The 24,306-nt window shown below is 52.6% G+C and overlaps 1 protein-coding gene across 1 annotated transcript; it reads left to right on the top strand.

Moving 5' to 3' along the window:
- The first annotated feature begins 19,704 nt into the window (after nt 1-19,704).
- Nucleotides 19,705-20,782, top strand: Cldn3 (claudin 3). Its single transcript, XM_070035535.1, has one exon. It carries the CDS (start codon nt 19,887-19,889, stop codon nt 20,538-20,540), a length of 654 nt encoding a protein of 217 aa, XP_069891636.1. The 5' UTR covers nt 19,705-19,886; the 3' UTR covers nt 20,541-20,782.
- Nucleotides 20,783-24,306: the final 3,524 nt, after the last annotated feature.

The following is a 24,306-nucleotide window of genomic DNA, read 5'->3' as shown; positions in this document are numbered from 1 at the left end:
GCTAGGCTAGAACTCTGCCATTTGAGCCACACCCCTAGCCCTGCTTTTTGCTGATTATTTTAGAGATGGAATCTTTTGTTGGACTTTCTTGCCCAGGCTGGCCTCAAACCAGGATCTCCTGATCCTCAGATTTCAGCCTCCTGAGTTGCTGGGATTACAGGCATGAGCCACCAGCCCTCGGCTTTTATTTATTAACCAGAGACAATATAAGTCATAAAAAAAATTTTAAGTACGGGGCTGGGAAGGTGGCTCAGTGGTAGAGTGCTTGCCTTGCATGCATGAGGCCCTGGGTTCGATTTCTCAGCACCACATAAGCAAAAAGAAAAGAGCCGGAAGTGGTGCTGTGGCTCAAATGGTAGAGCGCTAGCCTTGAGCTGAACTGCTAAGGGACAGCGCCCAGGCCCAGAGTTCAGGCCCCACGACCAGACCCAAAAGAAAAAAAAAATTTTTAAAGTAAATGATCCATGGAGTGAGGGATAGTAAAATCCAAAGCCCTTCTTTCCTCCGTGGGAATAAAAGTATTGCCTGGTTACGTCAGTGCAGTCTCTAGATTGTTCTGAAAGGAAGGTCACACAGCAGGCAGGCCCTGAGCCCTGGGGCCTGGGGACTTTGCGAAGCAGAGGATAATGGTCCACCAGCTCTCCCTGCTGGTCCTTCCCTCCCCCCCCCCCACACCCCTTAGGTTGTCTGACATCCCCTAGGCCTGGGCCAGCTAATGACAGGCCTTGGACTCCTGGCCTGATTCAACTGGCTGAGTGGTCACTGGCCTTAGCCAGGATCCCCATGGGCTAGAATGGAGGTGGCCACATTTAGGTCCTCCAGGGAAGAGAAAGAAAAGGCCAGGCTGATGCCTCCTAGTTGGGGTCCCAGGGTCCAGACAGGTGAATGCTCTGGGGCTAAAGGGTAGATGGTTCAGAGAGAAGGGAGGGGGTGAGGGAGTTAAGGAGAGGAATGAGTCATGAATACCTTAAATTACTTTCACCTAAAATACAGCCTGAGCGGCTCACACTTATTATCCCAGCTACTGAGGAGGCTTGATCTGAGGATCAAGATTCAAAGCCAAACTGGGCAAAAAAGATTATTGACCACCCAAAAGCTACGAGTAGAACAATGGCTCAAGTGATAAGAGTACCAGCTTTGAGCCCAAAAAGCTCTGGGACAGTGCCCAGGCCTTAAGTTCAAGCCCCAGGACGGACACACACACACACACACACACACACACACACACACACACACACACACACACACACACACACACACACACACACACACACACACACACACACACACACACACACACACACACACACACACACACACACACACACACACACTCCTTAAATATGCTGATTCCTGCCTCTCTACCTAGGATTAGCTAAAGCAGGGGAAAGCTTGGCCCCCCTGCCTTCTTTTCTCTGTTTCTTTCCTCTGCAATCACCTTGGGCTCCAGGAAGGATAGAATTGGCCTATAACGTCATTATGACCAGAGCCACCTCCAAGGACAGGATCAGCTGACACTCACAGAACAGGTGACACTGAAATGAGGGCCCTGATGGTAAAGAGGCTGAGCATACCCTGGAGGGGTGTCACCTCCAGAGGTCGGGTCACTCTCTTCAGTGAGGCCTGAGGACAGAGACACCTCTCCAGAACTCAGATACTGATCAGCTAGGTTACTTTCTGCCTAGGGCTGTTTATGCACCCTGCACCTAAAGCTCAGGTCTGTACCCAGAAGATGGGCTTAGAGCTGTCTACCCAGGCCATTTAAGAAATCTTTCTCACTGGGCACCAGTGTTCACACCTGTAGTCAGAGCTACTCAAGAGGCTGATATCTGATGATGGTGGTTCAAAGCCAGCCCAGGTTCAGTTAAGTCCATGAGATTCATATCTCGAATGACCCACCAAAAAGTCAGAAATCAAACTGTGGCTCAGTGGTAGAGTGCCAGCCTTCAATGAAGAAGCTTAGGATAGCGCCCAGGCCTTGAGTTCAAGCCCCAGTACACAGACACAGACACACAAACAGACACAGACACACACACGCACACACACACTATATATATGTATGTATGTATACTATATTTTGGGGGGAGGGGTCGTCAGAGCTTGAACTCTGAGCCTGGATGCTGTCCCTAAGCTCGTCAGGTCAAGGCTAGTGCTCTACCATTTGAGCCACAGTGCCACTTCCGGTTTTCTGGTGGTTTGTTGGAGATAAGAGTCTCATGGACTTTCTTGTCCAGGCTGGCCACGATCCTTCCTGAGTAGCTAGGATTACAGGCATGAGCCATTGGTGCCCAAATATGTGTGTGTGTATATATTTATAGAAGAAGAAAAGTGGCAGTCTGAGGAATGTGGACTTGAAAAGCCTGGAGCTGGAAAGTAAATTGGGCTTATTAGCAAGGAAGTGTGGAGACCAGGGAGCCACAGAAATGATGGAGTATGGCTGGAGTAAGGGCCGCCCTGGACCTGTTATGGGAGGTAGCATTCATTCTGGGTGGTAGTGGGGCCTCAGGCAAGGGCAGGTTCACTGAGAGGCCTACTCCAATTCCAGGATCAACCCAGGTCCCCAAACCTGGCCCCAGCCCCAGTCCAGGGATCTGGTGGGTGGAGCTTTGTCTTAGATGGGAGGGGCTTTGTCTCTGATGGACGGGAGGAGTTTTGTCACTAGTTAGTGGAGCTTGGCCTCCAGTGAATGGTGTTTTGTCTCCAATAGATGGGGCTTTGTCTCAGGAGAAGCTTTGTTTTGGGTGAGTGAAGCTTTGACTCCAGTGGGTGGGGCTTTGTCTCCGGTGGGTGGGGCTTTGTCTCCAGTGGGTGGGGCTTTGTCTCCGGTGGGCGGAGCTTTGTCTCCAGTGGGTGGGGCTTTGTCTCCATTTCCTTTCTCTAGGAAGTGTTCCGGCGCAGCTTTCTCAGGGCTCAATGGGACAATAGCATCTTTGTGACAGGGACAGGAAAAGCCTGGGGACGGCCACCCGCAGGTAGTGACTAATGTGCCGTCCTGTGATGTCAGCCCTTACGACCTTCCCGGGCGGTGGGGGGGGGGGGGGCTTCCCTAACCACTGAGCTCCGCTCTGCACACCCCTCGTCCCGAACCCCAGTTCTGTCTATTAAACCTAACGTTCCTGTCTGTCAACCCGGACCCGCAACGTCGTCCTCCTTCGCTGCCTGCCCGGGGCCAGGCGGAGGCCAGCGGTCGGACTTGGTGCTGGAGTCCCGGCGATGGGGGCCTGGGGGCTGACGATCCCGGGGTTCCCGGGGAGGGAGGCGGGGCGCTGGACCGAGACAGCACGCAGCCGATGACGACACACTTGGGGGGAAACAACCTGCGACGCGCGAAACCGGGAAAAGCCGGGAGGCGCGGGGCGGGCGGCGGTGACTCAGCGGTGACGGGGACGGGGCGTGCCCGATCCCGGCCGGGCTGGTGACTCAGGCCCCTGGAGGGCCCAGGCCCGAGCCCCTGGCCCGCTCGGCCCCGCGTGGGGGGGGGGGGGCTGCCCGCACACCGTCTCCAGGCCACGCAGGACGCCCGGTGCTAAGCTGGTCTGCGTGGTGCGGAGTCAGGCACAGCCCCGGCCCTGCGGGCCCCGCCGCGGCTCGACCCCGCCCTGGCCCCGCCCGGAGGCGGCGGCCCTGCAGCCACGCTGGCGGTTAGGGTTAATTGTTCCACGCTCTTTGTGCTGGAGCTGGTTGCTCGCCTTTATTTTATGTATTTATCTTAACTCATTGGTTAGTCAGTGATCTACCACTTGAGCCACTTCTATGGCTTTTTTTTTTAATGCCAGGAATAAGGCTTTGTAGAAGTTTCTGTTTTCTTTTTTTGTAGCCTTGATTCAATCTCTTGGTTAAAGGGGGCCTGGGCCGCGAAGGGTGGGGATCAGTAGGGGTGCAGTAGACCCCCCACCCCGGGCCTTCCTGCTCTCTAACTCACCTGCGTTGGAGAATTTTTGTACTGATTCTGGGGCTTGAACTCAAGATCTGGGCATTGCCTCTTCTGTGCTCAGAGCTGGCACACTGCCCCTTTGGCCACAGCTCTACTTCTGGCTTTTTGGTTCTTAATTGGAAACAAGTTTTACAGACTTTCCTTCCTGGGCTGGCTTTCAACTTCAATCCTCAGATCTCAGCCTCCTGAGTAGCTAGGATTACAAGATGTGAGCCACCAGAGCCTGGCTTGTTTGCTCCTTCCTTCCTTCCTTCCTTCCTTCCTTCCTTCCTTCCTTCCTTCCTTCCTTCCTTCCTTCCTTCCTTCCTTCCCTCTCTCTCACTCTTTTCCCTCTCTCCTCTCTCTCTTAACAGAAAAGGAATAGGCTGGACTCGATTTCATCAACAGGCAAGGACGGTTTATTGAGGAACACTGAGGGGCACAGATCTTCCCGTGGGTTTGGAGGTTGAGACAGAGAGTTGGGACAGTAGGTCCAAGCAAGGAGGCAGAGGTTAATGAAAAAGCCACTAGGTCAAGGAAGGTGGGGGCCTTTCAGTTGGGCCCACAAGGGATGTTTACAGCCGGACTTAGGTGAATTGCCCTGCCTGCACTTCAAACAAGTTCACACATACCTGGGATTTTGCCTGGCATCTGTTTGGGCCTGGGACAATAGGGTGGGGGTCAATCCTTCAGAAATCAATTTGTTTCCTTTGCCATCTCTGGCGGTGGACTCAGCCTTGTTCTTCTAGTTGCTGCCTCTTTGTTTCTAGCTGTGGTGAATTCCCTCCATCATCCCTTGTTCTTTTAACCCTGGCTGGGCCCTGGTTACCATGGGAACCTCCAGGCTTGGGGGTGGCTGGTGTTCCTTTAGGGGTTTGGGGCCCCGTGGAGGAATCACAACTCATCCGTGGGTGTGGCTCTGGCTGGAGTCCCAGGATATCAATTAAAAGCTATCAAGTTGTATGAGCCGCTCCCTAGTTCACTTACCATTATATATGTATTTTTAGTTAACTATTTATTTCCTGTTTTCTCTGTCCAAGGACAAGCCTTTGCTTTGTTCCTATAAATAGTGGCTGATTCTCAGGTGTTCTGTGTCTCAAGCCAGCCCCGTGGCCTCTCATCCTTTCTCCCTGCTGCCACTGACCAACAGCTTTGCTTCTTCATCTTGGCTTTGCTTGCTTGCCTTTCCTTTCTTTGTGCCAGATTTTCTTTGTTTTTGTTTCGGCCAGTCATAGGGCTTGAGCTCAAGGCCTGAGCACTGTCTCTGAGCTTCTTTTAGCTCAAGGCTAGCACTCTACCATTTGAGTCACAATGCCACTTCCAGCTTTTTCTGTTCATGTGGTACTGAGGACTCGAACCCAGAGTTTTATGCATGCTAGGCAAGCATTTTCCTTCTGAGTTACATTCCCAGCCCTTTCTTGACTCAAGGATCTTGTGCTTCTGCCTGGAGTTTGGGAAGTTGCAGGAAGTCCCTAACCCATCCTCTGGGGACAACACCCATGCAGATATCCTAAAAATGATTGTGATACAGCTTCATAAATCTGTGAACATCTCAATTTAAAAAAAAATGCTGCCGGGCACTCATGGCTCACACCGTAAATCCTAAACTACTCAGGAGGCTGAGATCTGAGGATTGTGGTTCAGAGCCAGCCCTGGCAGGAAAATCCATGAGACTCTTATCTCCAATTAACCACCAGAAAACTAGAAGTGGTGCTGTGGCTCAAGTGGTACAGCGCTCACCTTGAGCTGGAGAGCTCGGGGACACTGCACCCAGGCCTGAGTTCAAGCCCCATGACCGAGAAGAAAAAAAAAAAAAGCTTCAAAAATTATCAAGAGCCAGGCATCTGTGGCTCACACCTGTAATCCTAGCTACTTTGGAGGTTGAGATCTGAGGATCCTGACTTGAAGCCAATGCAGGCAGAAAGTCCTAGAGACTCTTATGCCCAATAAACCATCAGAACACCAGAAGTAGGGCTGTGGCTCAAGTAGTAAGAGTACTAGCCTTGAGCAAAGAAGCTCAGGGACAGTGTCCAGGCCCTGAGTTCAAGCCCCAGGACAGGCACATAGACACACTTTTTTTTTGTCAGTCATGAGGCTTGAACTCTGCCTCTGGGCCTGGGTGCTGTCCCTCAGCTCTTCAACTCAAGGCTAGCACTCTACCACTTGAGCCACAGTGCCACTTCTGGTTTTCTGGTGGTTTATTGGAGGTAAGAGTCTCATGGACTTTGCTGCCCGGGCTGGCTTTGAACCATAATCCTCAGATCTCAGCCTTTTGAGTAGCTTGGGTTACAGGTGTGAGCCATCAACGCCCGACTAAGACACATACTTTAGTAATAATGTAAAAAAAGATCAAAACACTTTTTGTAGTTTCAGGGTCTTGAGCATCTAGGCAAATGTTCTACCACTGAGCCTGGTGCTGCCCTCTCTCTCTTTCTCTCTCCCTCTCTCCCTCTCTCTCTCTCTCTCTCTCTCTCTCTCTCTCTCACACACACACACACACACACACACACACACACACACTCGCTCTCTAGACCTTAGTTCTCTGGAAGTTTGGAGTACAGTCTTTTTTTTTTTTATCATGTTCTTTTTTTTTTTTTGGTCCAGTTGTGGGGCCTGAACTCTGGGCCTGAGCACTGTCCCTCAGCTCTTCAGCTCAAGGCTAGTGCCCTACCACTTGAGCCACAGCGCCACTTCCGGCTTTTTTCTTTTTGCTTATGTGGTGCTGAGGAATTGAACCCAGGGCCTCAGGCATGCAAGGCAAGCGCTCTACCACTGAGCCAACTTCCCAGCCCTGGAGTACAGTCATGATGTAAATAAAGTCATGTTCAAAACTGCTGCGGTATAGGACCTGAACCCTGATCTGTTGGTCAGCAAAGCCAGAAAGTGGTGACCATAGCAAACTCCAGACCTGCTCTAGTTTATTTACAAGTTAACTTCCCTGGCTCCACCCAGGGAGAAATTGGAAAGCCCACAGGCCAGGTGTGTGGGCTCTTCATGGGAATTCTGACCAGCAGGAGCCAGTTGGACCTGTCAGAGCAAGGTAGGTGCTGGGGGACAAGGCTGTGGGGTAAAGAGGGTGGGGGAAATTCTGGGTGCTTATGTCCACTGAAACCAACCTAGGCCACACCTTCACCCTCCAATGGCTACTCCCCATCCATGAGGAGGTACGGTGTCAAGCACAGAGTCAGAGTCCAAGCCTGAGATGCTGGGGGCAGTGGGGAGGGGGAGGGTGCCGCTTGGCGGGGGGGGGGGGGGGGGGGGGGGGGGGGGGGATGTCTCTCCCCAAAACTCAGCCAGCCAGAGACAGTGCTAGTGCTAGCTGGGATTGCCCTCTGCTGTTCCTTGTGGGAACTGCAGCTCTGCCTGTCCCACCATTGTTTTGTTGTAGGTATGGTTTTGGGGGCTTGAACTTAGGACCTGGAGCTAACCCAGAGCTTTTCTGCTCAAGGCTAGCTAGCACTTTACCACATAATCCACACAGCTCCACTTCTGGATTTTTTGGTAGTTAATAGGAGATAAGAATCTTATGGATGTGCCAGGCGCTTGTGGTTCACACCTGTAATCCTAGCTACTCAGGAGACTGAGATCTCAGGATCCAGGTTCAAAGCCAGCCCAGGCAGGCATGTCCGTGAGACTCTTATCTCCAGTTAACCACCAGAAAGCCAGAAGTGACACTGAGGCTCCAGTGATAGAGTGCTAGCCTTGAGCTGAAGAGCTCAGAGACAGCACCCAGGCCCAGAGTTCAAGACCCACGACCGACAATCATCATCATCATCATCATCTTACGGAGGTTCCTGCCTGGGCTGACTTTAGACCATGATTCTCACATCTCAGACTCCTGAGTAGTTAAGATTACAGGCCACCAGTGTGAGGCTAATAGGATTTCTAAAGGAAGGAATTTTGTGTGGAGGCAGAGTTGTACTGGGGTGCCAAGATGACCCCTAAACTGGCTGCTTCCATAGTGAACCATAGTTTAGAAATGGATAGGAAAATTCATCCAGTGCTGGGAGCAAGGCTGCCAAGTAGGCAGGCTGGACCAACAGATGTGGATCCTGGGCTGGGCAGGTGCAGGCTTGGGCACCCGGGAGGCTGGGGAGGCCACTAGGGGCAGGGCCAGAGTGGGAAAACCTGCATGGAAGTGGGTGCCCAAGTCCACTGGTGAGCAGAGCGCCCCCTTGTGGAGGGAGGCAAGCAGGATGCACACCACACCACAATTTAGTGGGGTGCTGCAGACCTGCAGACTTAGAACCTGCGAGCATTAGAGGAGGCCTCCAGTCTGGTGTTATCTGGGGTGAGGAGGGGAGTGTGCACCTTGGTGAGGAGGGGTAAGGGGGGGTAGAGGGGCACTGGGCCCTCCCCAGCTCCCTCCCCAAATCCTTCCTCCCTCCCTCCTTTCCTGGGGAGAAAGAGAACTCAGTGCAGAGAAGAGGATTTAAGGGGAGGCTCAGGGAAGGAGGGAGTTCAGGGGACAGACATGGGTGCTAGATAGGAGAGGGAGACTCAGAGATTACAAGGGAAGCCAGGTGCTGGTGCTCATGCCTGTAATCCCAGCCACTTGGGCAACTGGGTTCTGAGGATCACATTCGAAGCCAGCCAGTGCAAGAAAATCAGAGAGACATCTCTAATGAACCATCAAAAGGCCAGAAGTAGAGCTGTGGCTTAAGTGGTAGAGCACCAGCCTTGAACAAAAAAGGCTCAGGGACAGTGCCCAGTTCAAGCCCCAGAATTGGCACACACATTAATAACAATAATAATAAAGGAAAAGGAAGTGATTACTAGATGGAGTCTAGGGTGGGGCTCCAGGAGGAGGGAAGGGGTTCAGGGAAGACAGAGGGGCTCTGGAGTGTGAGATCAGGAAAGGCCTGAAACAAGGCCCTTGGGGCAGTTACAGGGTGAAGCCCCAGGCTCCTGGTCTGGGTTCCCTGGGGCCAGGCTGAGAACAGGAAGAAACAGCTTAGGCGGTTAGTTTATGGCTGAAACCTGGCCCGAGGACAGAGAAGTTTCTGTGGGGGAGGGGGACGGGCCTTGCCCTCCCAGTGACAGTGAAGGGCCTGGGAATTTGCTAAGAACTGCCCCACCCAGGCCTGTCTACATTGGAGTCCCACTTCCCCAGGGAACTGAGGGCTGGGACTAGGTGGACTAGAAATACTCAACACCCCAAGACAAACCCACCCGCTGACCGGAAACCGACAGGTGTGGGGCCGCCCCACAGCCACCCCAACTGGTTCTGCTGCTCGCCTGGCCCACGTGGGAAAGAGCCTGGACCAGAGCCAGGAGGGGGCGCATAGGGAGTCCAGGGTTGCTGGACGCTCTGAGAGGAACCCCGGCCCCACTCCCTCAGGTGATTCCCGTTCCCCAGATCTGCTGCCTCCTGCCCCCAACCCTGCCAAGAACCCAGGCATCTTGGCATCCCCAATAAACAGGTATATGCAAACATCTGTGGTATAGAAACAGTTGTTGTAGGGGCTGGGAAGGTGGCTCAGTGGTAAAGCGCTTGCCTTGCATGCCAGAGGCCCTGGGTTCGATTCCTCAGTACCACATAAGCAAAAAGAAAAAAGCCGGAAGTGGCACTGTGGTTCAAGTGGTAGAGCCCTAGCCTTGAGCTGAAGAGCTGAGGGACAGCGCCCAGGCCCAGAGTTCAGGCCCCACGACCAGACCCCCCCCCCCCCCAAAAAAAAAGAAACAGTTGTTGTCATTTTAAACTAAACCCTCAAAAAAATAAAAGGGCTGAGGATTTACCTCAGTGGACGAGCGCTTCCCTAGCAAGTGCAAGGCCCTAAGTTCAGGCCTCAGCACCACAAAGCTAAATTAAATAACTAAATGTCAAAGAATGCCCAGGTTCAATCATTCACTTGGCTGGGGTAACTAGTGTCTATGTCTCCTTCTCTTCCTCTGTATCTGAAACTGCTGAAATGTACTACCAAGCTGGGTGCCTGTGGCTTATGCTTATAATCCTAGCTATTCAGGAAGCTGAAATCTGAGGATCATGGTTCAAAGCCAGCACTGGCAGAAAACTCCAAGACAGAGACTCTTAATTCCAATTAACTAGCAAAAACAAAAACACAAAAGCAGAAGTGGAGCTGTGGCTCAAGTGGTAGAGCACTGAGTATTGGGGGGGGGACTGTGTGTACCCAACTCAGGGACAATGACCAGGCCCTGTGAAAAGAAAGAGGGGAGGGAGGGAGAGAGGAAAGGAAGAAAGGAAGAAAGGATTTGAGTGATGGTTCATGAACGTTAACAAATGTAAAAGATTTGTCCCAAGAATCTTACTGAGTATATTTTGTGCCTCAAGGTAGAAGACACCCTAAAAATGGTTAAATCTAAGCCACAGTGTGGGAGAAAATAATTGTAAACCTTATAAACAATATGTGATTAACACTCAGACTATGTACAGGAATTCTATAAATTACTCACAAAAGATAAACAAGTCAGTAGGGAACTAGACACACAGCTGGGTGGGGCCATTCCAGCCTCTAATCCTAGCAGAGACCAGCTCTGAGGCCAGCCCAGACATAAAAGTTCTTGAGACTCCATCTTAAGCAATGGCTAGGCACAGTGGTACAAACCTGTCACCCCAGGTGCAAAGGGAAGAACAATTCGGAGGCTCAAAGTCCAGTATGGTCCAGGCCTAAAGTGAGGCCTTGTCTCAAAAGTAACTAACACAGAAAGAACTGGCAGAGTGGTTCAAAGGGTTGAGCACCTGCTTCGCAAGAGAAAGACCTTAAGTTCAAACCCCAATACCATCAAAAAAGAGAGAGAAGAAAGGAAAGAAAGAAAAAGAAAGAGAAGGAGCCAGGTGCCAGTGGCTCATGCCTGTAATCCTAGCTACTCAGGAGGATGAGATCTGAGGATCTCGGTTCAAAGCCAGCCCAGGCAAGAAAAGTCCCTGAAACTCTTATCTCCAATAAACCACCAGAAAACCGGAAGTGGCTCTGTAGTTTAAGTGGTAGAGTGCTAGCCTTGAGCTGAAGAACTGAGGGATAGAGCTCAGGCCAAAAGTTCAAGCCCCACAACCAACAACGGAAAAAAAAAAAAAGAGAGAGAGAAGGAAAGAAAGAGAGACAGGCTAGGAAAACTTCATGGATCTCTGATTACTGGTCAGTAGTAACCAGAAAAATGCAAAATAAAATAGTAAGATTCTACTTGACACCCACAGAATGACAAATCATCATCAGCAACAAAAACCTCTCTGACCCAGGTGTGGTGACACATCCTTGTAATCGCAGCACTCTGGAGGCTGAGGTAAGAGAATTCCAAGGTTCAGACCAGTCTAGACTACATAGATTCTATCAAAAATAACAAAAAAAATATTTTTTTCAGAATGTTGGAGAGCTGTGTAGGATTTTAGGAGATCATTCCACAGGTGACTTATGTCCCATCATCTTTGTAATTGATGAACAGCTGGAAGCCAATCAGATGTACACTGAGAGGAAAGCAGGTGTAAACTGTCTTGTTGTGATATAGCCATAACGGAATAACACAGAGCAGTTAAAATGAATTCTCTACAGCTGGGCCTCAGTGGTTCTCCCAGTCATCCTAGCAACTCAGGATCTGAGGATCACAGTTTGAAGTCAGTCCCAGGAAAGGAGAATCTGTGAGACTTGTTTCTCCAATTGATTACCAGAAGGCCAGAAGTGGAGCTGTGGCTCAAGTGTTGTTAGAGCAACAGTTCTGAATGAAAAAGCTCAGGGACAGCGTCTACAATCTGAGTTCAAATCCTGGGATTGGAACACACACGTACACAGCATAAATGTAATAGGAAAACACCTCTCAAACTCAGCATGATATCACTTGTGCTCTCACCACATACGGCAGGGTGCTTTTCCCATGCTGAGAACAAGCAAACAATGAGGCTTTGGTCCCCAAAATGCCCACATCCCATCTTAGCCTTAGACTCCTGTGGTTATATTTGCACTCTGTGTGTGTGTGTGTATGTGTGTGTGTATGTGTGTGTGCCAGTACTGGGATTTGAACTTATGCTAGAAGCTGTCTCAGAGACTTTTTACAAGGCTGGTGCTCTACCACTTGAGCCATGCCTCTACTTTCAGGTCTTGGATGGTTCATTGGAAATAAGAGTCCCATGAGGCTGGGACGTGGCTTAGTTAGTGGTAGAGTGCTTGCCTAGCACATGTGAAGCCCTGGGTTTGAGTCCTCAGTGTCAGATAAACAGAAAAATCCAGAAGTGGTGCTGTGGCTCAAGTGGTAGAGTGCTAGCCTTGAACAAAAGAAGCTCAGGGACAATGCCCAGGTCCTGAGTTCAAGCCCCAGGACTGGTAAGGGGGAAGAAAAAAGAAGCCCATGAGCTTTCCTGTTTGCGCCAGCTTTGAGCCAGGATCCTCAGAGCTCAGTTTCCTGAGTAGTTGGGATTACAGGTATTTCTTCCCTTGTCTTTTTCTGTAGAAGTGGGCGTGAACCCAGGATCTCTTGTGCTGGGCACGTATTCAACTGCTGAGCTGCACCTCAGCCCAAGCCCTTTTGCTTTCACACATGCCTGTGTTGGCACGGAACGGGCACATGAGTTGACTAGTCTTGTGGGGGGCATGGCTGCCTTCCCCCCACAGGGCAGCCGGGTCCCTCAGCACTGAGATCTCTCTGACTCAGGGCTCAGGGCACCCCAGATCTGGTCTTGGATACAATAAGGCTGGGGTCACCAGTGGCTGAGTCACCTCTGATAGAATGCTATCTTAAATCAACTTCTGTCTCCTTAGACCGCAGCCACTTTGTTTAACTTCATGCTGTTTGGAGAAAGATATGATAAGGTCCTGTGGCTTAAATAAACTCTGAAGTCCAGAGAGCCGGTGCAGGAGCTCCCTTCCCTGGAAGACAGGCTCAGAGATAGCTGCACACGGTCCTTACAGCCTACTGCCAGCCAAGCCTCAATGCAAACACAAATTTCCTTCTCCTCCTCCTCCTCCTCCTCCTCCTCCTCCTCCTCCTCCTCCTCTTTTTTTTTTTTTTTTTTTTTTTGGGTCCGGTTATGGGGCCTGAACTCTGGGCTGGGCGCTGTCCCTCAGCAGTTCAGCTCAAGGCTAGCACTCTACCACTTGAGCCACAGTGCCACTTCTGGCTTTTTTCTTTTTGCTTATGTGGTACTGAGGAATCGAACCCATGGCCTCAGGCATGCAAGGCAAGCGCTCTACCACTGAGCCACCTTCCCAGCCCCTCCTCCTCCTTTTTTGTTCTAGTCCTGAGCTTGATTGCAGAGCCTGGACATTGTCCGTGAACTTTTGTTTTTTGTTTTTTGTTTTTTTGCTCAAGACTAATGCTCTACCACTTGAGCCACAGCTGTGCTTCTGGCTTTTGTTGTTGTTATTGTTGGTTGTGGGGCCTGAACTCTGGGCCTGGACACTGTCCCTTAGCTCTTCAGCTCAAGACTAGCGCTCTACCACTTGAGCCACAGCGCCACTTCTTTTTGTGCTTATGCGATTCTGAGAATCAAACCCAGGGCCTCATGCATGCAAGGCAAGCGCTCTACCACTGAGCCACCTTCCCAGCCCCAACACTTCTGGCTTTTTGCTAATTAATTGGAAATAAGAGTCACATGGACTTTTCTGTGTGGGCTGGCTTCAAACCTGGACCCTCAGAATTTCTTTGTACAACCACTTAAAGATAATAATTACTTTTTTTTTTTTTTTGGGTCCAGTCATGGGGCCTGAACTCTGGGCCTGGGCGCTGTCCCTCAGCTCTTCAGCTCAAGGCTAGTGCTCTACCACTTGAGCTACAGCGCTCAAGGCTTTTTTTCTTTTTGCTTATGTGGTGCTGTGGAATCGAACCCAGGGCCTCATGCATGCAAGGCAAGCGCTCTACCACAGAGCCACCTTCCCAGCCCCTTAAAGATAATAATTTAAAAAAAAAAAACAACCTGGACCTTCAGATATCACCCTCTGAGCAGCTAGCATGACAGGCGTGAGCCACTGGTGCCTGGATGCCACTTTATTTCTAATCACCCCAACCTGAAGATCACTAGCTATCCTACTACTAAGATGCATGCATGCATCTTAGCAAGAAGTATCACTCAGCTGTGAAAAAGGAATAAATGACTGGTAGAATGTAACAATTCTGTTGACACACTGTGGAGGGATCTCCATGCTAGGATCAGCTGAGTCACAGGAGGTTATAAACCCAAGATTCCATTTCTATTACTTTCCTGAATTGACAGCTTCCAAATAGAGAGCAAACTGGAGGCTGTCAGGGGCAAGGCAGGGCTGAGGCTGGGAGGGAGGGAGGTATGGAACACAATGTCCTGCCCCTGGCACTGAGCCTTAATTTTACGATCTATCACCATCCTTCTTTGCTGGGTAAAGGGCACTCAATCTCACTGTATGGTTTCTATGGTTTTTCTTTTCTTTTTTTCTTTTTGGTCAGTCGTGCACCTTGAACTCAGAGCGTGGGCACTGTCCCTGAGCTTTTCCACTCAGGGCTAGCACTCTACCACTTTGAGCCATAGCACCATTTCTGGTGGGTTATTGAAGATAAGAATCTCATAGATTTTCCTGCCCAGGGTGGATTTGAACTGTGATTCTCAGAGCTTAGCCTCCTGAGTAGCTAGGATGAGAGGTGTGAGCCACCAGCTTTTTCTTTTTCTTTTTCTCAGCCCAGGCTCTTGGATATAAGAGGCAAATGTTCTCCCCCTCACCTACATCCCCAGTGCTCTATGGTATTTTATAATGTATGTGTGTGTGTATGTGTGTGCACGTGTGCGCGCACGCACACTAGTCCTGGAGCTTGGACTTGGGGCCTGAACACTTGTCCTTTAGTTGTTTTACTCAAGACTGGCACTCTACCACTTGAACCACATCTCTACTTCTGGCTTTTTGGTGGTTCTTTGGAGGTAAGAGTCTCCCAGACTTTCCTGTGAACCTCAGGCCTCAGTATGGTGAGGAGGAGCTAGGATTATAGGTATGAGCCACAGGGCTCGACCACTTAAATGCATTATGATCAATTTATCTCTCATCAATACATAGGCAGACAACCCACACACAAATCCTGCACATGCGCGCACCTGCACGTGCATGCGCTTGTGCGCGCACACACACGTACACACACACAGAGGCTGCACCAATTAAACAGGAACACTTCCCCAAAGACTGAGTGACCACAGCCTTCCCCTCCTCCAGCACCTCATCCCTGGCCACTACATAGCCTGTCCCCCAACCGAAGGCACTGGAGCCCCAAACTCCCTGGACCGGGCTCCTCATTGTTCCTCTCCCTGCCCCTGGGGCCTGCAGGACAACAGACTGCCCACCGGGGTGAGCCTGGGCCTAAGGGCAGTAGAGAAGGGAGCTGAGTGGCGCCCTTGGGGAGAAGTGGGTGCTGGGGCCTGGAGGCTACTTCCTGAGGGGGCAACAGGTGGGTGGCTGCAGGCACAGGTTGATCCAGCTGCAGGCGATTTTCTCTGTGTGCCTGCTTTGCTGGCCTTTTGCTTCTTGGAATCTCTCAGCCTAGTCTCTGGACTCAGCAACCCAGTGTTCACACAGCACCTGCTACAGGAAGCATCTTCCCCACCCCACCTGTGCACGTGTGTGTGTGTGTGTGTGTGTGTGTGTGTGTGTACTAGGGCTGGAATTCAGGTCCTCCCAGTCTTACTCAGCTTTTTTTATGGGGGGGTCCGGTCGTGGGGCCTGAACTCTGGGCCTGGGCGCTGTCCCTCAGCTCTTCAGCTCAAGGCTAGTGCTCTACCACTTGAGCCATAGCACCACTTCCAGCTTTTTTCTTTTTGCTTATGTGGTACTGGGGAATCGAACCCAGGGCCTCAGGCATGCAAGGCAAGCGCTCTATCACTGAGCTACCCTCCCAGCCCCTCACTACTGGCTGGCATTATTCTACTTGAGGCACACACCTCTCTGGATGCATTTTGCTAGTTAATTGGAGATAAGAGCCTCTCTTTGCTGCCCACGTTGGCCTTGAACTTCGATCCTCAGCTGTCAGCCTCCTGGGTCACTGGGATTATTATGGAAGTCTGGCTGCTCCCATTTCTTGGCCATTTTGAATAGATACAATAAGCACAGGAATGCGGGAGTCTCTTCCACACATTGATTTCCTGTCCTTTGCATGTCTTCCACATCGTGGACTTGGCCGGGCCCCCAAGCCTCTATAGCCCTCTCTCATTTTCACCCCCACCAAAGGGGTGCCAGGGTCTCCCACACCCTCAGTCCTTTTATATACTTGTCATGCTAAACAAAGTGAGGTGATGCCATGTACTGTTTTTGATGTTCCTTGCCCAATTTTCAGTCAGCGCCACTCGTTTGGTTCTATGATTCACTTCTAAGACCCACAGGAGATACCAGGCTAAACCCGCCTGGCACCCTGCCTGGAGCCAAAGTCTTATTTGCCAAGTCCTTGAAGTTTGGCCCCTGGGCAAGAAGCTGGGTTCTGTTTGCCTCTCTGTGATCAGCCTTGCCCAGCACGCTCAAAAGCCAGCCACCCCTTCGTGCCCAGCCTCCCTCCAGCCTGCCCAGCCCCCAGCTCCCTCGTGGGGACTGGGAACTGGGAACAGGACCTTCTCCTGAGGAAGTCAAGGTGGGGAGAAGACTGACTTGGAGAACTCATGACCGGGTCAGATTTAGACCTAACTGCTTGTCACTCTATCCCCAAATCATTTATCTGTGCATCACATTTGCATACCCTGCCCAGGTTGTTTTCTGCCTAGAACAATCCTGGAAGGTGAGTCACCAAGACATCAGTTTCTTGACTTAAATAGAAGGAAGCTGGACACTGGTGGCTCATGCCTGTAACTGTAGCTACTCAGGAGGCTGAGATCTGAGGATCATGGTTTGAAGCCAACCTAGTCAGGAAAAGTCTGTGAGATTCCTATCTCCAATTAACCACCAAAAAAGCCAGAAATGGAGATGTGGCTCAAGTGGTAGAGCACTGGCCTTGAGCAATAAGAGCTAAGAGACAATGCCCAGGGCCTGAGTTTGAGCCCTATGGCTGGAACAAAAACAAAATAAAAGAAGCTAATAGATAAATAATAGAGGGCAAATGAGGATAGGAGAGAATAAATGACTGTGCCCAGCCACTGAGCTAGCAAGTCAGGGCTCATGATACCCAATCTGGGCCCGACTGGCAATACTTGCCAAAGCCTGGAGGGGTCCCTGGAGGGAAGGGAGCACCGTTCTCTAGTCCACGCCCATTGTCCTGAAAAGTGCAATTAAGATCAGTTTTCCATCCATAAGACCCTGACTACACAAACTTTCTCCGTAGCAGCCCCTACCCAGCACCCAATGGGCCCTCTGCCCGGGCACTCCCAGTCCTGCCAGCAGCCCCGGCCCCAGACCTTTGCCCTGGAAAGAAGGACCTGGTTTCCATGTGTCTATGGCCCTGTTTATGTCTATCACCTACCACCAGGGCTGGAGCTCTCATGCAGAAGGCATGGTTGGCCTGCCTGTGATCTGAGAGAAGGAAGACTCCCTGGCTTTGCTTCTTCAATCCTTTCAGCTTTCTTGAGAATCCCTTGGTTCCTGCTAGATTACAAAGCTCTCTGGTCAAATATAAACTCAGAGGCTTCTCAGAATCAGTCCCACAGGCAGTGGAAGAAGAGCCACTAAGTCAACTATGGCTCCAGTCCCAGCATTGTGCCTGGTGCTGGGTTTACAGCAGCAAAGAACTTTTGTCCATTTTGGAACATTCTAACAGCTCCAGTGGAGCTGACAGACTGGGGTAAAGGGAGAAAAAAGAAAGACAACTAAAAATAAGTAAGAAGCTGGGTGCCAGTGGCTTATATCTTTAAGCCTTGCTACGAAAGAGAATGAGATCAAGGTTCAAGGCTAGCCCAAGCACAAAAGTTCTTGACTGTCTCCAAAATAACTAGCAAAAAGCTGGGCTGGAGGTGTGACTCAAATGGCAGAACATCAGCTGAATAAGCTGGGCAGGCACAAAGCCCTGAGCTCCAATCCCAGTACCAGCAATATACATACACACACACACACACACACACACACACACACACACACACACACACATATACATTCATATACATATGTATGAAAAATTATAGAACATAAGTATGAAAGAGGATAAGAGAGTTAGCATGAAGGTATACACCTGTAATCCCAGCTACTCAGGAGGTAGAAAAGGAAGACGCTGCAGTCTGAGGCCAGCCAGGAGAATGTTTGAGCCCCTTACTAAAAAGCAAAATAAGGAGGACTGGGGTGAGGCTCAAGTGGTAGACTGCTTGTATAGCATGTACAGGGCTCTGAGTTCAAATCCCAGTCCCACTAATAACAATAATAATAAGCAAAAGTTGTGGGTGTGGCTAAAGTGGTAGAAGGCTAATCATCTTCAGCACCATATAGGAAGGGGCCAGGATAGTAATTGTGGGGTAGGAAGCCACTATTCCCTCATAGCCAGGGATGGTCTTGTGGGGGACAAAACCTGCTAGGAAAAGAGTGAGCTAGAGGACACCTAGAATGCCCCCACAGAGAGGACAGGGGCCAAAGGGGACTGGGGTGAGTGTTCACACTGTGGCATCTAAGAGCTAAAGCAGGCAGCCAAGTGCTGTCCAGTCCCCAGTGAAGAGAGCACAGGGCAGGACAGGACAAGAAAGGACAGGAGGGGTAGAACCACTCGACCTCTAGTCCAACCCCAAGGCTGGCAACAAGTTGGGGAGGAAGGGCCGAGAGCAAATCAAGAGCTTTACCGAAGTTTCTAACTTTTTTTTTTTGGCTTGGATTAAATCTCTTTCCTGGCCCTCAGTGGGAGGGAGGGGACCCTGGCACTCACTCAGACAGAAAGGGAGGGGGCCTGGGCTCTGAGAAGCCAGGGGGCTCAATGGGGGATGGGAAAAGGCAGCTCAGCCTGAACTCCTGGTTTTCTAACAACACAAGAGCTGCAGAAGAAAAAAAATTATTTGTGGCTTGGACTCAGGGCTTGTCTGTCATAGCTTTTCCACTCGATGCTGAGGCACAGCTCCACTTTAGGATTTTTGCAGGGTGACTGAAAATAGGAGTCCCTCGTTGTCTGTCTCTGTCTCTGTCTCTATCTCTGTCTCAGACTTTCCTGCCTGGACTGGCTTCGAACTGCGATCCTCAGATCTCAGCCCCCTGGCTAGCTAGACATGAGCCACCGATGCCCAGTTTGGAGGCCACAATAGGGCACCTGTGCGGGCAGACACTGGCTTCTGAGTCCAGCACCCCTCAGAATGGACAACTCCATCCTCCTAGGTTAGGCCAGGCCCGTTGGAGGCGTGCCTTGCTGCAGAGGACCCAGCGTCCAGAGCAGGTGTTGAGCTCAGACTTCTGCCATCCACTTAGGACAACTACAGCCACGCCCCCAGTGGCTCCGCCCACTAACCACTGTCCGGGGTGGTTGGCCGCGCCCCTCTGGCCCCGCCCACTCTCTCGTTGTCCTGAACGGTTGGCTCGGCCCCATAGACTGTCCAGGTGGTTGGTCCCGCCCGCGTAAGCCCCGCCCACTCCACTGTCACATGGCCGGCTGGCCACGCCCCCAGCCGCCTGCCCCAGAGATGCCAGCGGGAGGGGGAAAGGTGCTGAGATCCGGATAGGGAGGTCCAGCCCTTCGTGATTTGCACCCCAAATCCATGAAGCACCCCCTCCCGGCTTGCCCCAGAGAACTGGTCTGTGAGTCTTACGGACCAGGAGCCCGGAGTTGAGGATGCAGACGCCGCCCTCCCCGAGCCCCACCTGGCGCCGTCCACTGGGGGCGCGCGGTGGCCGAGAGGCGGGTCCGCGTCACGGTCCCGGGTCCGGGAGGGCGTGGCTCCGCCGCTCCCGCCCCTCCCGCCCCCCGCGGGGCGCGGGGCGCCGAGCTAAGCTCAACCCGCCCGGCCCAAGCCCGGCCCTGTCGCTGTCGCTGCCTGCAAAGCCGGGAGCGCAGCGGGGAGTGCGGCGAGCGCGGAGCGGGCCGTTACGCGCGCGGGCGCACACCTGTCAGTCCGTCCGCCCGTCCCGGCGCCGCCACCGCTCTCCAGGCCCCGCAGCCGCACAGCCCGCGGCCCTCGTCCCCCGAGCCGGCCATGTCCATGGGCCTGGAGCTGGCCGGCACGGCGCTGGCCGCGCTGGGCTGGCTGGGAGCCATCGTGAGCTGCGCGCTGCCCATGTGGCGCGTGTCGGCCTTCATCGGCAGCAGCATCATCACGGCGCAGATCACCTGGGAGGGACTGTGGATGAACTGCGTGGTGCAGAGCACCGGGCAGATGCAGTGCAAGGTGTACGACTCGCTGCTGGCGCTGCCGCAGGACCTTCAGGCGGCCCGCGCGCTCATCATCGTGGCCATCCTGCTGGACGCCTTCGGGCTGCTCGTGGCCCTGGTGGGCGCCCAGTGCACCAACTGCGTGGAGGACGACACGGCCAAGGCCAAGATCACCATCGTGGCGGGCGTGCTCTTCCTGCTGGCCGCGCTGCTCACCCTGGTGCCCGTATCTTGGTCGGCCAACACCATCGTCCGCGACTTCTACAACCCTCTGGTGCCCGAGTCGCAGAAGCGGGAGCTGGGCGCGGGGCTCTACGTGGGCTGGGCGGCCGCCGCGCTGCAGCTCCTGGGGGGCGCCCTGCTCTGCTGTTCCTGCCCCCCGCGCGACAAGTACGCGCCCACCAAGGTCCTCTACTCCGCGCCGCGCTCCACCGCGCCCGCTGCGGGCCCCGCCTACGACCGCAAGGACTACGTCTGAGCCCCGGCGCCGCCGCCGCCACCTCGCTGGACCCCCAGAGGCCGAGCCCGGAGGCCACCCCTCGAGGAGCCGCTCGCCCGGGGCCCGGGGCCGAGCTCCCTGGACGGCCGCCCGCCCGGCTCGGTGTCCACCCGCCGCGTCTTGCCAGCCCCAAAGCCAGCTGTGTGCTCCGATCGACCGGCCCGGCCACCAAGAAGCCGGGCCATTGGTATTTTTCAATAAAAGTCTTTCTCATTTTGCAATCGCTGCTGGGCACCTCCTTGTCCTGAGCGCCCACCCGGGAGTCACCCTGGGCCGGGTGCCCCGTCCTACTGCCTGGAGCTTAGAGCAGGATAGGGGTTCAAGAAGTAGAAAGTGGGGCAGGGGTGCAGCACGCTTTGGTGTTCACTAAGTGGCCACTTCCCTGCCATGCTGGGGGATTTCAGGGCCCCAACCAAGCCGAGCCGGGGTGGAGTGACAAGTCCCATCCACAAAGCCCAGCTCCGCTGCGGGGAGAAGCGGTCCCCGGTGTTGTGGAGGAGACCGTGGGGGCGCTCCTGGCTGTGGATGGGGCCCCCCCGTGGTGTGGACTGGGACCCCATGGGCGCTCCTGCTCGTGGATCGGTGGGGTACTCCCGCCCATGGATAGGGACACCCGTGGTGTGGATCTGGACTCCGTGGAGCGCTCTTGCTCGTGGTTGGTGTGGATCAGGACCCCATGGGACGCAACCCCCCCCCCCCCCCCCCCGTGGACTGGGTTCTCAGTGCAGGTCCTTCCCAGCCCTGCACATTCGGGCTCTCTAGAGTGTGGTGCACAAGAGTTAGTGGCAAACCTCAGGTGGAGGAAGACAATAGACCTTTTGTATGGATCCGGTGCACCATGGAAAGGAAAGCTCCAGGCCACATCTGCTCACCTGTTGGGAGGGGAGAAGGGGGGGAGGAGGGGTGGTGTCGGGAGAAAGAAAGACCCTCTACCTTCCCTGGGATCCTCAGGAGTGGAAAAGAAGAGAGGAGTCACAGTCTGTATCCCCAAGCTAAACAATTCTTAGTACTCAAGACTATGCCCCACCCTTACAAGGAAGAGGCTCCTATGCTTTGAGAGAGTGAGAGAGGGGATCAGCTGGAGAGATTTCCCCCATCCCTGGGTGACAGGGTGCTGGTCAGGAGCAGAGGGAGGGGGACAGAACCCAGTGGGGAGGGGGGAAGGTTTTTGAAGGAAGCAAAATTGGATTGGGGGTGTGGCTCAAGAGGGAGAGAGCCATGTTTGCCAAGTGCATGAGGCCCTGGATTCAGTTCTATATAAGGTAACAAGAAAAACAAAGTCAAAAGCTGGTGGCTCATACCTGTAATCCTAGCTACTCAAGCCTAGCTGAGATCTAAGAATTGCATTTCAATAGCCAAAATAGCCAAAAGTGGAGCTGTGGCTCAAGTGGTGGAGCGCCAGCCTTGAGCAAAAAAGCCAAGCCTGAGGCAGTGTGTTAAACCCCAATACCAATACACACACAGAAGAAGAAAGATGAAAGAAGAAGTCATCAGCATGAAGGAGCAGGAAAGGTCTAGATCTGGAATAGTGTAAGCCAGGTTCCCACCGTGGTGGGAGCCGCTGAGAGGTTCTGATGGGAGTATATTAACTTTGGCCAGTCTCGGGGCCATCCAGGAAGGACACCAGGAAATAGGAGGACGATCAGATGGCAACCGAAACCAGAGGGAAGATGACGTCAGTCTAGAAACCAAAAAAAAAAAAAAAGCTTCAAGGAGCAGCTACTGGCACCAATGTGGCAGGGAGAGGCGAGGCAAGAAAAAAAAGCTAGCTCTGCTTATGAGGATTGTGGGGTCCAGGACAGCCAGGGCTCCTTCCTAGGCCCCTCCCCAGTGAGAACTTGTCTCAAAACAAAAAAAAAGGAGGGATTAGTGGACCTCTACAGGCCCAAGGTGACAACACACATAGAACCACACATAGAACCACAGGGTCTTGAAATCTTTCGTGTTTCTCGAAATGTTTTGGCTGTGACAAGCTAAACCCATGTTCTCTATTTATTTGCCTGTTTTACTTCCATATTTTGGGCAATGGGGGTCTTGTTATGCAGCCCACACTGATCTTGAACTCCATCTCAGGCTGGCCTCAAATTCTGGATCCTCCTGTCTTGGCTTCCAGAAAGCTAGGACTATGGGCTACTGTAGCTAGAATTACAGGCATACCCTACTGTAAAAAGGATTTCTAGGCTAAGGAATACCAGTGTGGTATCACCAAATGACCCAACGAGGAGGAAGCTATTCGAGAAGTACTGTGTGCAGGGTGTAATCTCCCCAAAGCTGGCCCAGAGCAACCAGAGGAAGGAGACAACCCAGCCAAGTGACTGCTGTTGATTGAGTTCAGTCCCGAACAGGGCTGAAGAAAAGGGATTCCTGCTGGGTGCTGGTGGCTCACGTCTGTAATCCTAGCTACTCAGGAGGCTGAGATCTGAGGTTAGAGGTTCAAAGCCAGCCTGGGCAGGGAAGTCTGTGAGACTCTTATCTTCATTTACTCATCATAAAGCTGGAAATGGAGCTGTGGCTCAAGTTGTAGGGCACCAGCCTTGAGCAAACAAAATTAAGGGACAGAAGCCAAGCCCTGAATTCAAGCCAAAGGACCCCTCCTACCCCTCACACCCAAAGAAAAGGTATTCCCCCAGCTTCCCACTACCCTCTGTGAAGGGGTGGAGCTCCCCAAAGGGGGCTTCCAGAGGGAGGAGCTTAGAGCATGACTGAGGGCTGGAGGGAGGCCCATGGAGCAGAGGGCAGCGTTATAGAATCCTGTTGGGGAATCAGGGCTGCCTCTGACTTGGCTCCCACAGGCCCTGCCCAAGGCAGCCAGGTTGGGATACGATGATGAACTGAAGGGCTCCTGTGCCGCTGTCCCTGGGAGCCCTACAGGCAGCCCCAGGGTGACTGAGAACTACCAGCTTCCCGAGGACAGCCTGGATGTCATGCTCCCAGCCACATAGACATCATGGAAAGCCATGGAGACATGGCCGGAGGGAGAGAGCCTGTCCTAGGGGTGCAGACCAGACTCAGGGTGGGGGGCAAACTCTGCCAGTGTGCTTGCTCCCTAACTCTAGGCACCCATTGAGGGGCTGGGCAATGGGTACCCTCCTTCCTCACTGCTCTCTTTTTATTTATTTTGTCAGTACTGGAGATCGGTCTAGCTTGGTCTGCTTGCTGGTCAGTTGCTCTACCACTTAAGCCATACCTCCAGTCCCTTTTTGACATGGTTATTTTCCAGGCAGGGTCTCACTGTATGCCTGGACAGTGATCCTCCTATTTGTACTTCCCTGTGTCACTGGGGATTACGGGCACATCCACTGCACCCAGCCTTTGTGCGGGTATAACAGGCATGGGCCACTGAGACAGCCATTGGTTGAGATGGATCTTGAAAACTTTTGTTTTGTTTTGTTTTGGTCAGTCATGGGGCTTGAACTCTGAGCCTGGGCACTGACGTTGAGCTCTTCAACTCAAGGTGAGTGCTCTACCACTTGAGACACAGAGCCACCTCTAGTTTTCTGGTGGTTAATTTGGAGATAAGAGTCTCATAGACTTGGGCTGGGAAGGTGGCTCAGTGGTAGAGTGCTTGCCTTACATGCGTAAGTCCCTGGGTTCGATTCCTCAGCACCACATAATCAGAAAAAGCCAGAAGTGATACTGTGGCTCAAGTGGTAGAGCACTACCCTTGAGCTGGAGAGCTGAGGGACAGCACCCAGGCCCTGAGTTCAGGACCCATGACCAAAACAAACAAACAAAAAAAGAGTCT

Source organism: Dipodomys merriami, unplaced genomic scaffold (assembly GCF_024711535.1).
Source record: "Dipodomys merriami isolate MVZ:Mamm:240054 unplaced genomic scaffold, mDipMer1.0.p SCAF_26, whole genome shotgun sequence".
NCBI lineage: Eukaryota > Metazoa > Chordata > Mammalia > Rodentia > Heteromyidae > Dipodomys > Dipodomys merriami.
This window is presented reverse-complemented; position numbering and strand designations above follow the sequence as displayed.

What these genes read in the sequence shown, in the direction of transcription:
- Cldn3 (XM_070035535.1), top strand. Translation starts at nt 19,887, where the DNA reads ATGTCCATGGGCCTGGAGCTGGCCGGCACGGCGCTGGCCGCGCTGGGC.